General features: G+C 32.4%; 2 protein-coding genes across 2 annotated transcripts; one reads left to right on the top strand and one right to left on the bottom strand.

Annotated features, from left to right (window-relative positions):
* The first annotated feature begins 387 nt into the window (after nucleotides 1-387).
* LOC140039458 (protein N-terminal glutamine amidohydrolase-like) lies at nucleotides 388-19,557 on the top strand. Its single transcript, XM_072085061.1, has 5 exons — nucleotides 388-541; nucleotides 18,177-18,279; nucleotides 18,557-18,607; nucleotides 18,849-18,994; nucleotides 19,395-19,557. Exons 1-5 carry the CDS (start codon nucleotides 486-488, stop codon nucleotides 19,555-19,557), a joined length of 519 nt encoding a protein of 172 aa, XP_071941162.1. The 5' UTR covers nucleotides 388-485.
* On the bottom strand, nucleotides 8,010-9,133 carry LOC140041087 (uncharacterized). The gene is made up of 2 exons (XM_072087474.1): nucleotides 8,385-9,133; nucleotides 8,010-8,291 (listed from the first exon to the last, which is right to left on the bottom strand). Exon 1 carries the CDS (start codon nucleotides 9,060-9,062, stop codon nucleotides 8,406-8,408), a length of 657 nt encoding a protein of 218 aa, XP_071943575.1. The 5' UTR covers nucleotides 9,063-9,133; the 3' UTR covers nucleotides 8,010-8,291; nucleotides 8,385-8,405.
* Nucleotides 19,558-19,948: the final 391 nt, after the last annotated feature.

The raw sequence follows: 19,948 nt of genomic DNA, 5'->3' as shown, positions 1-19,948 counted from the left end.
CGCATTTCGATACATAAAATGAAAACAATATATATTTTATACGTTTAACTGCAACTATTAGTACTTCTCTAGAACTAGACGTAGGCCTAGCAGCCAAGTCCATTTTTCAACCCTTGAAAATACCCTATTGGAAAGAAATTGACGTCGATTTTATGTGCATTCATTCACTTTGGTTTTATACATTTTTAAATCATGTTTTTGTATTTATTCCTTGTTATGTATTTAAAATGTATTGTTGAATGGATGCTGAATGAATAAAAAATAAAATAAATTAAAAAAAATAATTTTGTGGTTTACCTGTCCAAAAATGAATTAACGAATGGCGCCTTCAATTTGGTTAAAAGTTTTCTTTCGCGTTGTGACGACTGGAAAATGCGGCTGATAACAAGTGATATGACGACAGCAAAGAGTCTAGTTGTAAACATCAACACGAGGATCATCGTGTTGAAATAATTGTGAAAGAAAATTAATTTTAAAATGTTGTCATGGAGGTGTCCATATTATTTAATCGTGATGAATGCATATATACAAGCTGTTATTGGTAATTTTGCATTTATTTATAAACATTAATTAGTACGATATCTGTACCTGCTGTGTAGATGCCAAGCTAGCTAGGCCTCTATGTGTAGACCGGCCTCCTACTACGCCGTACGATAAAATAACCTCTAGCGAGAACAGAGGATATTATTATATACTGCTGTGTGTGGAGCCGGTGTAAGATTGAAATGTGTCCATCATTCAAAAGTGTCCGGGTGGACACTTTTCAGCATTGGATAGTGTCCAATTGCATGTTTCAACGGGTTCGCGGGCGTTTTCCAACAATTTAATGCTGTCCGGCGCGTTTAATAATGTCTGACCCTTGGATTGAATACCGTCCGTGGTTGAGATTTGAGATTCAGGTTTTGATCGTGATTGCGCATGCACTTGTCTTTTTTTAACGACCACTATTTGTTAATAATGCCAAACTAGTTTTTATTTTTCAAAGATTACTTGGCTTAAAACACCTCCAATTAGCGACCATTATATTATTTGGTATGAATAAAGACAAGAAGAATAAATAACAATATAATAATAATCATGTAATAAAAACAAGTAATTATACTGGTCCTCTTCCAATTAAAGAACACTTTAGTTTAGACACTTCCAATTAGCGACCATTTTTATTGTTTTGTATGAGTAAAGACAAGAGTAATAATAGTTTTTAATCATGTGACAAAAAACAAGTAATTGTACTGGTCCTCTTCCAATTAAAGATCACTTAAAATTAAACACTTCCAATTAGCGACCGTTTTATTATTTTGTATGAGTAAAGACAAGAATAATAAATAGTTTATAATCATGTGATAAAAAACAAGTAATTGTACTGGTCCTCTTCCAATTAAAGATCACTTAAATTTAAACACTTCCAATTAGCGACCGTTATTATTGTTTTGTATGAATAGAAACAAGAAGAATAAATAGATTTTAATCATGTGATAAAAAACAAGTAATTGTACTGGTCCTCTTCCAATTAAAGATCACTTTAATTTAAACACTTCCAATTAGCGACCGTTATATTATTTTGTATGAATAAAGGCAAGAATAATAAATAGATTTTAATCATATGACAAAAAAACAAGTAATTGTACTGGTCCTCTTTCAATTAAAGATCACTTTACTTTAAGACACTTCCAATTAGCGACCGTTATATTGTTTTGTATGAGTACAGACAAGAAGAATAAATAGATTTTAATCATGTGATAAAAAACAAGTAATTGTACTGGTCCTCTTCCAATTAAAGGTCACTTTACTGTAAGACACTTCCAATTAGCGACCGTTATATTATTTTGTATGAGTACAGACAAGAAGAATAAATAGATTTTAATCATGTGATAAAAAACAAGTAATTGTACTGGTCCTCTTCCAATTAAAGGTCACTTTACTGTAAGACACTTCCAATTAGCGACCGTTATATTATTTTGTATGAGTACAGACAAGAAGAATAAATAGATTTTAATCATGTGATAAAAAACAAGTAATTGTACCGGTCCTCTTCCAATGAAAGATCACTTTACTTTAAGACACTTCCAATTAGCGACCGTTATATTATTTTTTATGAATAAAAACATGAAGCATAAATAGTTTATAATCATGTGATATAAAATAAGTAATTGTACTGGTCTTCTTCCAATTAAAGATCACTTTACTTTAAGACACTTCCAATTAGCGACCGTTATATTATTTTGTATGAGTACAGACAATTAGAAGAATAAATAGATTTTAATCATGTAATAAAAAACAAGTAATTGTACTGGTCCTCTTCCAATGAAAGATCACTTTACTTTAAGACACTTCCATTTAGCGACCGTTATATTATTTTGTATGAGTACAGACAAGAAGAATAAATAGATTTTAATCATGTGATAAAAAAACAAGTAATTGTACTGGTCCTCTTCCAATTAAAGATCACTTTACTTTAAGACACTTCCAATTAGCGACCGTTATATTATTTTGTATGAGTACAGACAAGAAGAATAAATAGATTTTAATCATGTGATAAAAAATAAGTAATTGTACTGGTCCTCTTCCAATTAAAGGTCACTTTACTTCAAGACACTTCCATTTAGCGACCGTTATATTATTTTGTATGAATAAAGACAAGAATAATAAATAGTTTATAATCATGTGATATAAAATAAGTAATTGTACGGGTACTCTTCCAATTAAAGGTCACTTTACTGTAAGACACTTCCAATTAGCGACCGTTATATAATTTTGTATGAGTACAGACAAGAAGAATAAATAGATTTTAATCATGTGATAAAAAACAAGTAATTGTACTGGTCCTCTTCCAATGAAAGATCACTTTACTTTAAGACACTTCCAATTAGCGACCGTTATATTATTTTTTATGAATAAAAACAAGAAGCATAAATAGTTTATAATCATGTGATATAAAATAAGTAATTGTACTGGTCCTCTTCCAATTAAAGGTCACTTTACTGTAAGACACCTCCAATTAGCGACCGTTATATTATTTTGTATGAGTACAGACAATTAGAAGAATAAATAGATTTTAATCATGTGATAAAAAACAAGTAATTGTACTGGTCCTCTTCCAATGAAAGATCACTTTACTTTAAGACACTTCCATTTAGCGACCGTTATATTATTTTGTATGAGTACAGACAAGAAGAATAAATAGATTTTAATCATGTGATAAAAAACAAGTAATTGTACTGGTCCTCTTCCAATTAAAGATCACTTTACTTTAAGACACTTCCAATTAGCGACCGTTATATTATTTTGTATGAGTACAGACAAGAAGAATAAATAGATTTTAATCATGTGATAAAAAATAAGTAATTGTACTGGTCCTCTTCCAATTAAAGGTCACTTTACTGTAAGACACTTCCATTTAGCGACCGTTATATTATTTTGTATGAGTACAGACAAGAAGAATAAATAGATTTTATTCATGTGATAAAAAACAAGTAATTGTACTGGTCCTCTTCCAATGAAAGATCACTTTACTTTAAAACACTTCCAATTAGCGACCGTTATATTATTTTTTATGAATAAAAACAAGAAGCATAAATAGTTTATAATCATGTGATATAAAATAAGTAATTGTACTGGTCCTCTTCCAATGAAAGATCAAAGGTCACTTTACTTTAAGACACTTCCATTTAGCGACCGTTATATTATTTTGTATGAGTACAGACAAGAAGAATAAATAGATTTTAATCATGTGATAAAAAACAAGTAATTGTACTGGTCCTCTTCCAATTAAAGATCACTTTACTTTAAGACACTTCCAATTAGCGACCGTTATATTATTTTGTATGAGTACAGACAAGAAGAATAAATAGATTTTAATCATGTGATAAAAAATAAGTAATTGTACTGGTCCTCTTCCAATTAAAGGTCACTTTACTTTAAGACACTTCCATTTAGCGACCGTTATATTATTTTGTATGAATAAAGACAAGAAGAATAAATACTAGTTAAGACAAGAAGAATAAATAGTTTATAATCATGTGATAAAAAACAAGTAATTGTACGGGTCCTCTTCCAATTATAGATCACTTTAGTTTAAACACTTCCAATTAGCGACCGTTATATTATTTTGTACGAGTAAAGACAAGAAGAATAAATAGTTTACTTGTTTAATCCCCAATCAATTAAAAGTTGCACCTTTTTATAATCAACACGATATAGCTGATCTCTTGAAAAAACATAATCAGTTTTACTGAAGTATTATGTTAATTGGTACATTGATCGTCACATCGAGAATATGGTAGGGGTGTCACACTATGTGCGTCTAGGGTGAATGCAAAGATAATGACATCGATATAGCGCCACATCAACACGTTTTTATGCACCTTTGGTGTAAGTATTTATTTTAGTATTTTGTCCTTAAATCAGAATTTATATTCAAAGAAAAAATGACTTGTTATGTAAAAAAACAACAATTCGGTATCTGGAATCTTAAAATTAATGTATCTATACAAATAATTAATATGGGATAGGCCTGAGACCTCATACATTTGTTAATAGGGCTACTTTATTGAACCTTCATTTTATCGGATGTTATAAGAACGCTTGCTTCAACCGATTCTTTTTTTGAACAGCATTTTGTTTAAAGGCGATTGTGTTATTTTCAATGTTTAATAAACTTCTGGAATTTCAGAGAAACCCATTTTAATAAACAAAAGCTTCTTATAAAATGTGCTTACTGGATAATGTTTCATACATGTTTGGCTGGTTCAAATTTACTTTACTTTTGCTTTTCCGCTACTCCCCTGTTATACTATATATTTGTTGTTATGTAGAAAGATTGAAAATAAATTCATTCATTCATTCTTCTTTTATTTCGGAAAAAAAAAATTCTCCATAGTTCAGTAACAAGTGTACATTATTGTAAATATAACAAATACATATACATATATATATATATATAATATATATGTATTTGTTATATTTACAATAATGTACACTTGTTACTGTCTGTATATATATATATATATATATATATGTATTTGTTATATTTACAATAATGTACACTTGTTACTGAACTATAGAACATATATATGGAATGAATATATATATATATATATATATATATATATATATATATATATATATATATATATATATATCGACAATACTACGTCTCGCTGAACTTGTACTTAATACTACAGCCTTCAACTTCAATGGAAAGTTTTTTCGGCAAGTTTCTGGGATAAGCATGGGTACAAAAATGGGACCTAACTTTGCTTGCCTCTTTATGGGGTATTTTGAGCAGAATGTGTTACGAGATTATAAGGGAAAGAAACCAGATTTATTCAAACGGTATATTGATGATTGTGTTGGTGTTATGTCGGGAACTTTAGATGAACTTAATGAGTTCATTAACTTTGTGAACAATTTTCATCCTGCTATAAAGTTTACTCATGAAATTTCTGACAAGTGTGTGCCTTTCCTTGATATTAGTTTATCTATTGATAAACCTGGTCTTTCTACATCCGTCCACTACAAAGATACTGACGCGCACACTTATCTAAATTACAACTCTTCGCATCCTCCAGCTTGTAAGAATGCTATACCGTATTCGCAACTTGTTAGACTTCGACGTTTATGTAGCGATGATGATGACTTTAACATCAAAGCATCTGAGATGATCGATTTTTTCAATGCACGCGAATATCCATCTGACATTACTGTGAAATCTCTAAGAAAAGTTTGCCAGTTAACGCACGAGGACACATTGCAACCTACACATAATACAAATGCTTGTGACCGCATACCTCTAGTCCTCACGTATCATCCTATGAATAAGAAGGTTATTAACATTGTTCGCGATAACTTTTCAATTTTGACTGAAGATAAATCCGCTACAAAAGATATTTTTCAAGAACCACCCATGATAGCTTACAGACGTGATCAAAGCATTAAAGACACTTTAGTTAAATCTAAATTACAAAACAAAGGTAATGAATCAATTGGAACATTCAAATGTAATAGAAATAGATGTTCGACATGTAATTACGTTTCATGTTCAAACCAAATAGTAGGACCTTCTGGTAATTATGTGATCACAGATCGTATTACGTGCACCACTAGAAATCTAGTTTATTGTATTTCGTGTACTAAATGTAATATGCTTTATATTGGTGAAACTAAACGCAGGTTAGGTGATAGGTTTGTAGAACATTTAAGGTCTATTAAACTAAAGACTCCCGGATTACCTGTAGCCACCCATTTTTGTAATAATGAGCATTCCCTTTCGGATATTACTATTTCTGGTGTTAAAGTATGTAATGGTTCCGAGACATCTCGTAGAATTATAGAAGAAAGAATAATTGTAAAGCTTGGCACTCTTGCCCCTACCGGCATAAATGTACAATTTAGATCCTTTAAACATTAATTTTGCCAGAGACATTCACATATTAACTATTATTTACACTTGAAGCTTTTGTCTTTGTTTTAAATTTCCTGCTTTATAAGCAACCATTCCTGCTTTGTACACCATAGCTTTTGGAGGCGTGCCTTTATAACTATGCCTTTTGTTTGTTAACATTTTTGATTGGTTGATTTGTTTTATTATGTAATTTTGTGACTTATATATGTTATCCTTTGTTACAATTCTTTTCACCTGATGATGGGCTATGCCCGAAACATGTCGTTAAAATAAATCTATATTGAGGCAGTTTTAACTTATTTGATCTTGATTTTTTTATATATCCTGCCTATGCAGCTCTTTGATTATATATATATATATATATATATATATATATATATATATATATATATATATATATATATATATATATATATATATATATATATATATATATATATATATATTGTGTTCCAACCGTACCACGCCGAGAATGTTAAAGGGTCGTTATCCGGTCGAGTTAAAGAACAATACCATGAAAGCCCCAGTGGTCTAATGGTTAGGGCAACTGCATATCAAGCCGACGGTCCGAGTTCGAGCCTCGGTTGGGGCGACTTTTTCTCATTCTCTCAGATTTCCTCATCTTTATCGTTTCAAAAATTAATTAAATCATTTTCAGTGTATCACCGGGCGGTTTGGAATTTATTTCTATGCCTGTTGTGTTTACAACTGAGGACTAGTGCTGTTCCGCCGTACCACGCCGAGAATGTTAAAGAGTCGCTATCCAATCGAGTTCGAACAATACCGTGAAAGCCCCAGTGGTCTAACGGTTAGGACATCTGCATATCAAGCAGGCGGTCCGAGTTCGAGTCTCGGTTGGGGCGACTTTAACTCATTCTCACAGATTTCCTCATCTTTATCGTTTCAAATTAATTAATTAAATTTCAGTATATTACCGGGCGGTTTAGAATTAATGTTCTATGCTACATAGTCACGTGGTTAGAACAATAGCTTCATATATCTACTATGTAGATTGGATGAAGGAAAAGCAAATTCATGAATACATTACAAATAAATGTATGAATTGTGAATTACAAAAATATTAAATGTTGTTGTCTTGTCAGAATGAGTTGTAAATATGAACGAGTTTTGTAAACATAAATTATATATCATTGATCATTACTTATATTAACAGGATAAAATAATAATAGTGTAATAATAATGAACAATAGTTACAGAAAAATATTTATTTATTTATTTATTTATTGCTATTAAAACTTGTTTCAGTAAGTGTGTTTGTATTTATTTTACTTTGTTATTGATCATCATTGGTCTGGCTACCAATACATTGGAAGCACGCAAGCCTCGCTACCACGTCAAGGTTGATGATCATAGCGAGGGTAGGTTGCACGTTTGTATGTGCCCCTTTGACCAAAGAAAACATATTATAGAAGAAAATTGCATAACATTATGAAACAGAATCATATGAGTTGTAAATATGAAAAAGTTTTTTAAACATAAAAATACAATAAAAATAAACACTAGTTACAATCTAATTCACGTACTTTTACCTTACCGGACCTTTAGTCGCGTTATTCTTTTATACAATTTGCTTTTTAATTAATTTTTTAATCCTTGTAGCGATCAAAGCAGGGCGCATGACACATCATTGCATGTTTACACTGGACACACTGTATTTGATCTGTTGTTACCTGCCATTAGACCCCTTGAGCCTTTGACGTACTTATGCTCAGATATTCGTCTTCTGTTGATTCAATGAAAGATGGTGACGCTTTAATTAGCCGCTGTGGTGAATCTATGTTCTTCTTTCTGGTCCGACAAATGCAATTGGTATTTCTTCGTCGATGAGTTTCAGACAAAGCCGACAATCTCCTCTTGACGGAAGCACCTGTAAAAAATCAAAGCATTAACGAAACTTACCTCTATAAGGTAAACAAATACCCTTTTCACCATTTAATGCTTCTGTGTATGTTGAGATTACCGGTCATAGGTAGGCCTACAGTTAAAGAGTGACGTTGTATGAATCAACATATAATTGTCCAGGTACTTCATTGTTGCTCTGATGAATCCTTTCCGGGAAATGTTCCATGTCACAAAGCAAATTGAATATATTTGGATCGATATCATCTTTTAGATGGTTGACTGCTTCAATGTCATAATGTGTGTCCGTGAATTCAGATACGTATATAACGTCCATAATGCCTTCGGAACGCATTACCGCTTCATCTTCGTAATTATCTACCAGAGCAGCATTGAGGGTCACATCGGATACAATATCCCAGTATTTCCGTGCAAGGTGGTTTTTGATTGGTGCGTATGGTGTACGAGTGTATTTTAATTCAGCGTCATAAGTTTTCTTGTCTACATCCAGGACAGGCTCAAAGTGTGCACATAAGTTTGATAGGTAGATGTTTCTTTCAGATACTAAATCACCAAACTGATTACTTATTGGTGCATATTTCAACCATTCATAATGTGGAAGCCCTTTCCTTCTTCCATATTTACTGTAAACATAAACATTCGTATTTGACATGGTCGCAAATGCCATGATTTCGATGTCCGAACCCCATGTCCCATATTCCCCCATTCTCGTGTCTTCCACGTATCGTTCAAATGATCTGGATTCAATTTTTTCAAATAGGTTTTTGTTCATGGACATATAGTTTAGTATGTAATCCCGTACAACTACATGGTAGTTCTGGACACCAAAGAGAATATAACTCAAAGCCCTAAAAAGACAGTTGCCGTCCCCTCTCATATTAACAACTTTAGTAGGCCTGGCTGCCTTGTCCATTTCACATTTTAAGTGAGTTTTGTGAAAATTTTTGACATTGATACCAAATGGTGCTGCCTTTTCAAGCTGCCAATTGGCATCGACAGGAAAGAATAACTTTCTTGAAGTTTTCGTGTTGAGGTATACCACATCACTATCAGATACATGCCTACTGTTGTCATGGTCATCATCCGGTGCGACATTATCATTGTCTAATGTAGGTATGTTATCGTGATTATCCAGTGTGATATCATCGTTCTTGGATGTAGGTATGTTAATGTGATCATCCGGTGTGATATCATAATTCTTGGATGTAGGTCTGTTATCGTTATCATCAACATTCTTGGATGTAGGTATGTTAATAATGTGATCATCCGGTGTGATATCACCATTCTTGGATGTAGGTATGTTATCATGGTGCGTTACTTCAGGTGGGATGTCTGGCGTTCGCTTTCGTTTCTTTGGAGGGAGATGCTTATCATTGGTATTACATTTCTGTTTAGTGCTTGATGATGGACAGTTCAAAGAGGTTGTTTTATCGGACTTGTAATGTCTGATCTTGTTTCCGTTAACAATAGCCCTTCTTCCTTTTAGTCGATATGTATTGTGAGTGAGGACTTTTTCTATAATATATGGACCAGTCCATCGAGCATTAAGTTTGCCTCCCTTTCTTGACAAATTTCTGGAATTCTGCAAGAGCACTTGATCTCCTGCATAGTACGTGTTGCTTTTAACACCAGCATAATGATAATGTTTTTGCTTTTTCTGTGCTTTTTTGATATTTTCTGATGCCTTTCTCCTTGAATCTTTGAGTTTCAAAAAAGCGTCCACTCTTATTTTTAAAGGAACAGTTCCGGATATGTCATCTTTATTAGACGAAACGATGGGAATACGTAATTCTACAGGCAACACAGCCTTTCTACCGTAAACTAATGAGAATGGGTCACATTTCGTAGACTTGTGCTCGGATGTTCTGTAGGCAAACAACACGTATGGGAGTTGTATATCCCAGTCATTTTGGTCTGCGTTGGTCAACGTCATAAGCATTGTGCAAAGTGTTCTGTTAAAGCGCTCCGTTTGCCCGCCTGTTTGAGGATGGTATGGTGAGGCAACTATGTGGTCTACCCCAATCAGCTTACAGAAGCTGTCATTCAGCTCATTACAAAACTCTCTACCCTGGTCTGTAATCAATATAGAAGGTGTTCCATGTCTGCAGACAAAATCAATAAAAGATCTCAGCACTGTTTTAGCAGATTTATCTGGAATTGCATCAGCTTCCACCCATTTGGTAAGGTAGGCCTACTCCGTAAATACAAGTAAGTACCGATTACCTGAAACACAGCAAATAATAATATAATAAGCCGTAATAATAGTAGTGTCAAAATGTCATGATGAGATGTACAACACCCGAACTGTACGAATGAAATAACAATAATAATAACAATATTAATATCAATAAATATAATAAGAACAAGAACAATAATAATATCGTGGATTTACATAGCGCCTAATGTTGTAAAACCTCTATGCGCTGAACAGTATTACCCCAGTCATGGTTTGGATCAAATTAAAACAGGCAGAAATAAAGATTATTACAGTATAGCCATAATCGATGTAAATCCGGTGACAATAATAAGAGCATCTGATTCTTGGTAAATCTAGTTTTTGTTGACAGTGTAAAAAAGAGAACTGTCATAATTTTAGTTTAGTTAACAATTTCAAGAAACCTCACAGAAATTGCGCTTGTGCCTTTACAATAATAAATTTAAGTTCAGCCCTATTACAATAAAGGCCGAACAGAACTAATTATTAACTGTAATTTTAGGCCCTGAAGAATGAATTACAAAGTTTTCTGAACGTATTTCATTCATGTCTTCTTGCTTTTTACTTTTACGTTTTGATTTAGCTTTTTTATCCAGTCACAGCATTTTTGTTTTTCAGTAATTTGTCATGAGATACCTTACCATTTTCTGTCTTTACCAAAGGCCCAACAATATCCATACCGATCTGTCTGAAAGCAGTATCTGTTACGGGTATAGGTTGAAGTGGCACTTTTGCTTTTTTTAAAACTTCTTTCCGTTGGCACTGATCACAGGCGGCTATAAAATTACGAACACCATCAAATGACCCCTTCCAATAATACCTTTCGCGTATCTTTTTCCAACTGTTAAAAAAAAAAAAAAAATGTGTTTATTGTATTGATGATATTCAATCTCTTTGTAGGTTTACTATTGACCTTAAAACTGTATTATGGATTCTTTAAATATTTTAATTTTATTTTGTTTTTTAATATTATTTATTATTTATTACCGCAGTTCACATCACCATTCTCATCAATGCATTATAATAACATTACAGTTTGGCGTTCCATATATTTTAACTTTTCGTTTAAGGCAAGCACTGATTAATTAACTTTTAATATTTATCTATGTTTCTAGTTTTTTTATTTGACAATGATAAATGAATATTGAAAAGGGAAAAGATACCTTCTATGAAAAATGTCCATCAGTCCGTGATGATTCCGTGTCACATTGTACCAGGGAGATTTACATCTCCCTGATTGTACCGTGTTTACATTCTAAATACCCCCATATAAACTTCAAATTGAGTGCAGCCTCCCATACAAAATAACTACGCCCTCAATCTGGTAATAATTCACTCAGGCAATAAAAAACTAACTTGAAAAGTATAAATAATTAATTGTCCTACTAGAATTATTGTGTACGCTTGGTGAATGTGCGACAGAGTAGATATAAAAATCGCCACTTTTTTTTTAAAATAAACAAGGGGAAATATATACGTTTTAACACTACATACTGGTTAAATTTATTTATTTTTAAAATGTAGAGGACACCCTATTAAGGAAACCGGGTACTTTTTAGTGAGCCACAATGGTAGATTGCGAGAGGTAGTGGTCCTTTAAAATAGGTGGTCACTTACGAAAGATGTGGTCGATAAGGGAGGTGGTCGCTTACGATATGTGATCGATTATGAGAAGCGGTCTCCTAACAGAGAGGTCGTTTATTAGAAGTGGTCACTTAAGAGAGGTGATTTATACAAGAGTTGGTATATTATGAGAAGCGGTCCATTTAGAGATATGGTGGTCTTCTAAAAGAGATCATCACTTACGAGAGGCGGTCGAAAATAAAAAGCGGTCGCTTACGAGAGTTGTGGTTGTTAAGAGAGGTGGTCGCTTACTACGAGAGGTGGTCGATTATGAGAAGCGGTCCATAATGAGAGGATGTGATCACTTACAATAGTTGGTCGATTATGGGAAGCGATCCCTTAACAGAGACGATGGCCGTTTAATAGAGGTGGTCACCCAAAAAAGTTGTCGTTACGAGAGAGGAAGTCGATTATGAGAAACGGTCCCTTAAAAGAGTTGGTTGCTTACGATGTGTGGTCGTTTTAGAAAGTTGGTCGGTTACGAGACGTGGATAGATGGATAGCTAAGTAAACAGATGCATTTGCACATGATTTAGACATTTAGGTTTGTAAAATATATATTTTCTACATTAGCTGGCGATAGTCCTACATTAGCTGGGATGCAATTTTCGTTCCTACATTCGTTGTTGATCGTTCTACATGGTGTTAATTTTTTTCATTACATAAGCTGCAGGTGGTTTTACTCCATTACCGGGGGATTGGAAACTAGTTTTGTTATTGAAAATGCGTTTTTTTTTAAGAAGTATTCCCTAAAAAAAAATGTAATAATCCACTTTAAAGTTACATAATAAAAGTCTTCTTCCTTACCTTTTTTTTTGTCAAATTGTGTTTTCTTTCATAAGTATACATTTTAAACGAACGAAAGTTAATACTGATATGGCTTTTTGCATTATGAGTGAGCAACTAATATTGAACATATTTATTATACCAAGACCTGAATAAGTTTTCATTCGGGAAGTATTTGTATCACTATTTAAAACTAAGATATCTCTCATGAGGGATATCTCTATATTACTTACTTACCAAGATATTTAGAATGGAAGATTCTTGTCCCATTCGGAATATCACAAGTGGATTTTTTTCTGTGTTAGTTATGCAGTGGGCACGTGTAGAGTACCGTATATGAACTGTTATAAAACTAAAACATTACTATTATAGATAGAGCTAGTTGTACTGTATTCTTCTTGGTTTTTCGAGGTGTAATAAGCCTACAAAAAAATATCTATTAACATAGATATTTCTTTTAAAAAGTAAGACATCTTAGTTTTCAATTGAAATAATCTATCTTTATTAAAAGAGATATCTTAATTTTGAACTAAAGATATATGCGTTGTGTAGCACTGTGTAAATTATATAATAATAATCTGTCAAATTATTGAAACAGTGCTCATATTCGGAACATTTTTGATTAATTATTGAATGCCAATATATGTTTTGTATTTTTTACATGTGATATTTTATGTTCAACTTCAATATATTTATACAATTAATTGCGATAATATATTGAGTAGAAATTATTATCGACTTAACATATTTTTCATTCATGGAGGTATAAAAATATGTTTGAATCTATATATAAAATACTAACTTCATAATGTACACGGTCATTATACATTTTTCAATTGATAAGTATTAGTTATTATTCATTTAATTCATTCATTTAATCATTTGTTTCGAATTCTGTGGTCCACAGAAAGTAAAATTACGTATAAAATCATTTAAAAACAATGCTGTACTAATTACTAATACTCATCTCAGGATGGCATTCCACCTGGCCAAACATATAAACAGTTTTAAAGTCACCCAGAAACTTATCGAAGCTTAAATATTATTTAATTGACAAACTTTAAACTTACGTTTTGTTGACACCCAAGTGACCACCATGTGCCTGCTTATGGATACTGTTTAACACTTCGTTTTTTTCTTTCGGTAACAATACACGCAACAATCTACCAGAATGTTGTTTGTAATACAAGATATCACGAAGAATTGTAAAGTTCTTGGCTTTCCGTCGCAAACTTCGTTTTAATATTTCAGAATAATTTACAGGATAAACGTTGTTTTGTAGATAGTTTCTCAAGGCATCAAACTCATGATCGGCCATAATGATAATAAGTAAAAATAGAAAGAAGGCAGATTGTAACGAACAACACCGTGATTGGAACTTTGCAAGCAAAGTGAATGATTTTTTAAATGTAGGAGGTTTTGAACAAACATTGAGCCAATCAGCTTCTTGCTACATTTGTTTTAACCAATTGCCGATTAGAAGAAAGAGCAAACAGTTTTGTCAGGTGTAGGCCTATAATTTAAACTTTGTGCCTTAAGTGGATGTCACGAACTCCTTTTACGTATGTTTCCGAGCGGTTGAAAATACTTTAGAAACTCCCTTGTGACATAAAAGTATACACACCAAATCCACAAAGTTGTAAAATAACTCAAAAACAAATCTTTAATTTCAATCAACTTCAACTTTCAACAACCCAGTAAGCACTTTAAACAACAGCTTCACAATAACTTTTACAATCTAATATCCAACCTCTAATATCCAACAACATGACAATAGTTTTACATCCCTTTATATACAAGATGTTCCTATCCTTCTATATCATTCTTTATACTTCTTATTCTATTTGATTACAGTTTCTATTAATAGCATACTGGAATGTTCCTGATTGTTATTATATTAATTATACATGATGTCTTAAATGTAAACATCTTATTCTAGAATGTTCATGGTTAGGGAATGGTAATTTATTACAGTGGCAAGTACACAAAAAATGAGAGAAAAAAACTATTGGAGGGAAATGCCATTTATTAAATTAAATTTCGAAGATACTCTTATTGGTAAACGCTTCAGTCGTTCTATTACACAATAAATAGCACATTCAGATAGGAGTATAAAATATAATCATATAGTTATTCTTTATTACATATTATACGTTCATCTCAAATTATATTATAATATTAATTGAAATTGTATTTAAATTTGTATCCGTTTTTGTCGACAGGACCACAATGCAAAACAAGTATATTTCTACTTGATTGTGTATAATCCTGTATAAATATGTTGTTAAATAAATAAAATAATATTAAATAGTAATCTACGTAAAATAATATTATAGTACATAAGTTCGTATTAAAACCGTTCAGGCTTTGAGGCAACCCCCGCTCCCTGTATATTAAAAAGAAACATTTTTTATAATACTTATACTAGAATCATATACTAATTTATTTAGTTATTTTTTAAAATAAGAGAATTAAATTACGTAACATACTGTGGTATATAATTCTTGTAATGAAATCATATTCATGGTAAGCGTAATCTTAATTTGAGATATGGCAAGTTCGCACCCCTTCTCCTGACAAATAACAGATGACAGTTAACACGACTACCGGTAATTAATATCTCCCGAGAGCCGCTGTTTTGAGGTTGACCTGACAATTGTGGCCTGAGTTATGGGACATTACCCTTGCTGGACATCTGGTAAAAATAAATACTGATTATGCTGCCACTTTAGTACACAAAACAATAAATAAAAAAAAAAAAAAAACACAACTTGTGGCATTTCCTTTACACTAGTCCCTGTTCAAAACCGCTAGTGTAGAAAACGGCAGCAAATGTCGTCGAAACTGTCAAATCCACCCATGTAGTAAAACCTAGAACTAGCTAATGTAGAAACACCAACAGTTATTTATTAAATAAAAATCAACATTAGCTAATATACAACTCAACAGGTAATGAAGTAACGAAAATTGCCTCACAGCTGATGTAGTTAATATCGCCAGCTAATAAAATAATAATTATATATTTTACAAACCTAAATGTCTAAATCATGTGCAAATATATTTCTCTACTTAGTTTAGCTGTCAGTCTATCCACCTCTCGTAAGTGATCGGCTTTCAAAACGTAGCACTCTGATCGTAAGCAACTACCCTTGTTAGCGACCACCTTTAATATTTAAAAGGGACTACCTCTGTTAAAGGACCGCTTCTCACAATGGACAACTTCCTGAAGGGGTAACCTCCTCTCATAAGGGACTGCTTTTCATAAACTACCACCGCTCGTAGACGACCACTTCTTTTACCGACTACACCTCCCGTAAGTGACCACCTCAATAGAGGTGGTAATTTGCGAAAGGTGGTCGTTACGGATGGTAGTCGATTATGAGAAGTGGTCCCAGTGGAGAGGTGGACGTTTTTTTTTATAGAGAGGTCGACACTTTAGGCGTGGTCGTTAAGAGAGGTAGTCCGTCATGAGGTTGATTATGAGAAGCCGAGGTGGTGGTCCTTTAAAATAGCTCGTCCTTGACGAGTGGTGTGGTCGTTAAGAGATGGTGGGCGATTATCAGAGACGGTGGTCGTTCAATAGAGGTGGTTACTTACTAGAAGTGGTTGTTGGTTGGTCACTTACGAGACGCGGATAGATGGATAGCTACCAGTAAGTAAAGAAATGCATTTTCACATGATGTAGACAGGTTTTTAAATTATACAATATTTTCAACATTAGCTGTGAGGCAATTTTCGTTACTACATTATCTGCTGACCGTTCTAAATTAGCTGGTGTTGATTTTAAAAATTGATACATAAGCTGTTGGTATTTCTGGTATTAGCTGGTGGTTTCTATGTTTATATGTCCATATAAAACAAAAATACAACCGCGATTTTTTAAACTCAGCTGCATGTACAGACATTGTGGCAAAGACGTTTTAAACGCTTCATTTCAATATAAGCCATTATTCTATGAATTTGATGTATAACGGTATTGGACTGTTTGTATTGGGAACGAAATACCCTAATATTCGAAAAAAACAAAAAACCGAAATACCCTTGAGTGAACGAATAATTAGGATGCGCAATTAAGGTGTTTATTTTGCCATATAAAATATAAAAAACAAATATTTTTTGGTAATATGCATCAACAATATTTTTCAAATGTATTTTAGATAAATAAATAAATAATGTAAAGTCTCTAGAAACAAAGCAAATATTGTGACTAACCAATTCAATGTTTTATTAAATAAAAACAAAAATCAGGCATCTGTGAAAAAAATATAATGAAAAAGAACTGACTTTAACAATGACGAACTTACTTGTTTAAAGAACTTTTGTTATCAGTTGATATTATTAAATTAGTAGCAGTATTATGAATATTACAAAATAATATTTTGAGAACTGAAAAATATTTTGAGGGAACGAATATATTTAGGGAGAACAAAATAAGATTTCAAGAACTGAATAATATAAAAAACGAATTACTACTTCGAGACAAGGAATGATGATGATGATGATGATGATGATCGAGAGAACGAAATAATTTCGAGGGAAATTATTTCGTTCTCTCGCGAAGTAGTAATTCGAATTTCGAATGAAATAATATTTCGAGATAACGAAATAGGTAGGCCCTATGCCTATATGATTTAGTGATATTCATTCCCTCGAAATAATAATACAGTAGGCTATATATTTTTCAAGTTGTCGATTTACTTCAAATTGACAACAGGTTGTATATACTCAATCAAAAACAAACAATTTAATTTGATTAGACTATATGTCTCCAGATATAATAATAGTAATATTTATTTCAATCCACTTGATATTTTGCGATTCAAGTTGGTATTCTAAGGAATTATAATTACCCTAACGGGAGTTGGTGAACGTCCAGTGCCCTAGTTTTTACGGGGTTAATATGATGTCGATGTCTCGATGGTCCTACTTTTTTATCGATGAAAGCTGCCCGGGTGGTTGCGGCCATTTTCAACAGCTAGTATTACAATATTCAATGCTGAAAATTGTCCAGTGGACACTTTCAAACACCGGACAGATTTAAATCTTACACCGGTCTCTACTACACAAGTAGCAGTAGAGGACCTGGCTGCTATTTATGGGCTTCTGTTAGTTAGGCACACATCCAGAGTCTAATTAAATACTTCTCCCCTAACTAATCATAAATAAGCAAACAAAGTGGTAGTATGTGTAGTCCCATAATAAAATTAATAATGAGATGCCATCTCTTCTTAAAAATCCCATCACATCGAAAATACATTGTTTTTAAAGTGAGGAAAACGTTTGGAAGTTATGCAGCAAGTTACAGGATGGTGGTAGACTGCAGCAGTTGAAAAATGTATATGCAGTGTTCATTTCAAACAATACAAAAATGGTAAATTTTTCCCCTGAATTTTGAAAGATCAAAAATATAAAACAATTTAGTTTTTATCCTGTTCAGTCTGGGAATGTTAATAATAAGGGATTTTAAATTTGTTAGAGTAGATAGTACTGTTTAGTGGATTTGTAGCCTTTACTACTATCGTATAGTTAGTACTGTAGGATAGCACCAACATTTATTCCTTAACTTTTGAGTAATGTATTATTATATTCATGACTGATTGTGCTTTTGTGTCTTTTTTAAATTATAGTTATACATTTTTAATTTGCAGATACCAATTTGGGAACAAAGAAGTGCTGAGCAAGGCAGTTTTGTTGTCTGGGTAATATATATTTATTATAATTAGCCCTGTCGTTGTAAATATGCAAACACTTTTTACTGATACAATTGTTTTGTTTTACACCTGAGAAACATTTTTGTGGATTAGCGATAATTTAAGCATCACAAATCTAATAAACATTCCCTAACTTGATGTTGGTTGGTATTTCAATGAGACTTTATTTTTGCTTTAAAACGAACAAACAATAATAATATTTTTTTCATCAATATTCTTTTTTATTTAGGATTATCATGTGATTTTAATCTACGAGGAAGCTGAAGGTTGTCATATTTATGATCTTGACACTTGGCTTAGTTTTCCATCATCATTTGATGATTACATACAAAAAGCAATCCGAGATGAGAACCTAATGCAACAAAAGTATCACAGGTAAACATTTAAAGATATGTTGTTCCCCTGAAAAATAATTTTTATAATTTTTTTTTTAATATGCCATTTAATTGTCACGTAAAAAGTTATCCACTATGACCAAAAATTGGATCTAAACGAAATTTATTTACCTTAAAAAACTGTAATTTAAAGCAAAAAAGTGTCAAATTGGATGGATTTTTAGTTGAATTTAACCATTTGTTATTTTATTTTTTTACCTGTTTTTTTTTCTATGAAAGTGATTAACTTAAAACTACAATATTAACCTATTGACAGTCTGATTTAATTAATCTTCATTTTTCATGTTTTTGGGGACAATACATCACGATCATGTATTTCACCGTCTGTGAGGTTATTTTGATTGTTAGAAAATGTATTTTTTTCTTTATATCCATATAAGGAAGTTCAGAATGGTTCCTGGTACAGTGTTTCTAGAAAAATTTGCATCTGATAGATCACACATGAAAGCAGCTAATGGTGATTGGTTGAAGCCACCTCCGACCTACCCATGCATATCAACTGCAGGTAATGGTACAGCTTCTGTCGGTATGTTGAAATTGTAGAAATTCTGCCGCACAGGGGTGGTAGAATATGAGTTCATCATCCCCAATCTTTCATACACAATGGACAAAAAATATATGCCCATTTATGGACATGATGATGTCATATCACTACCATATTTGGCCGCACATTTTTTGTCAAACTAGTTTGATAGTGTAGACAGAGTTTAAAACTTTAAAAAAAGTGTGTAGGTGTAGAATATATGTTTACAGTATAATGTTGGTTTCTTAAATACCCCAGACTCACTCTACCATTGCCTTGCTTTACATATTACATAAGTAACACAATACATTCTTATTTGTTTCAGATACTAGCAACAATTTAGCTGACTTTATATCTATGGATTCCACAGTTGGTGTTGGTTCTGTCATGGATTTGGATGCTCTCATCCAA

The sequence above is a fragment of the Antedon mediterranea genome, chromosome 2 (assembly GCF_964355755.1).
Source record: "Antedon mediterranea chromosome 2, ecAntMedi1.1, whole genome shotgun sequence".
Taxonomy (NCBI): domain Eukaryota; kingdom Metazoa; phylum Echinodermata; class Crinoidea; order Comatulida; family Antedonidae; genus Antedon; species Antedon mediterranea.
Note: the sequence above shows the minus strand (reverse complement) of the source record. Positions and strands in the feature narration are given on the sequence as shown.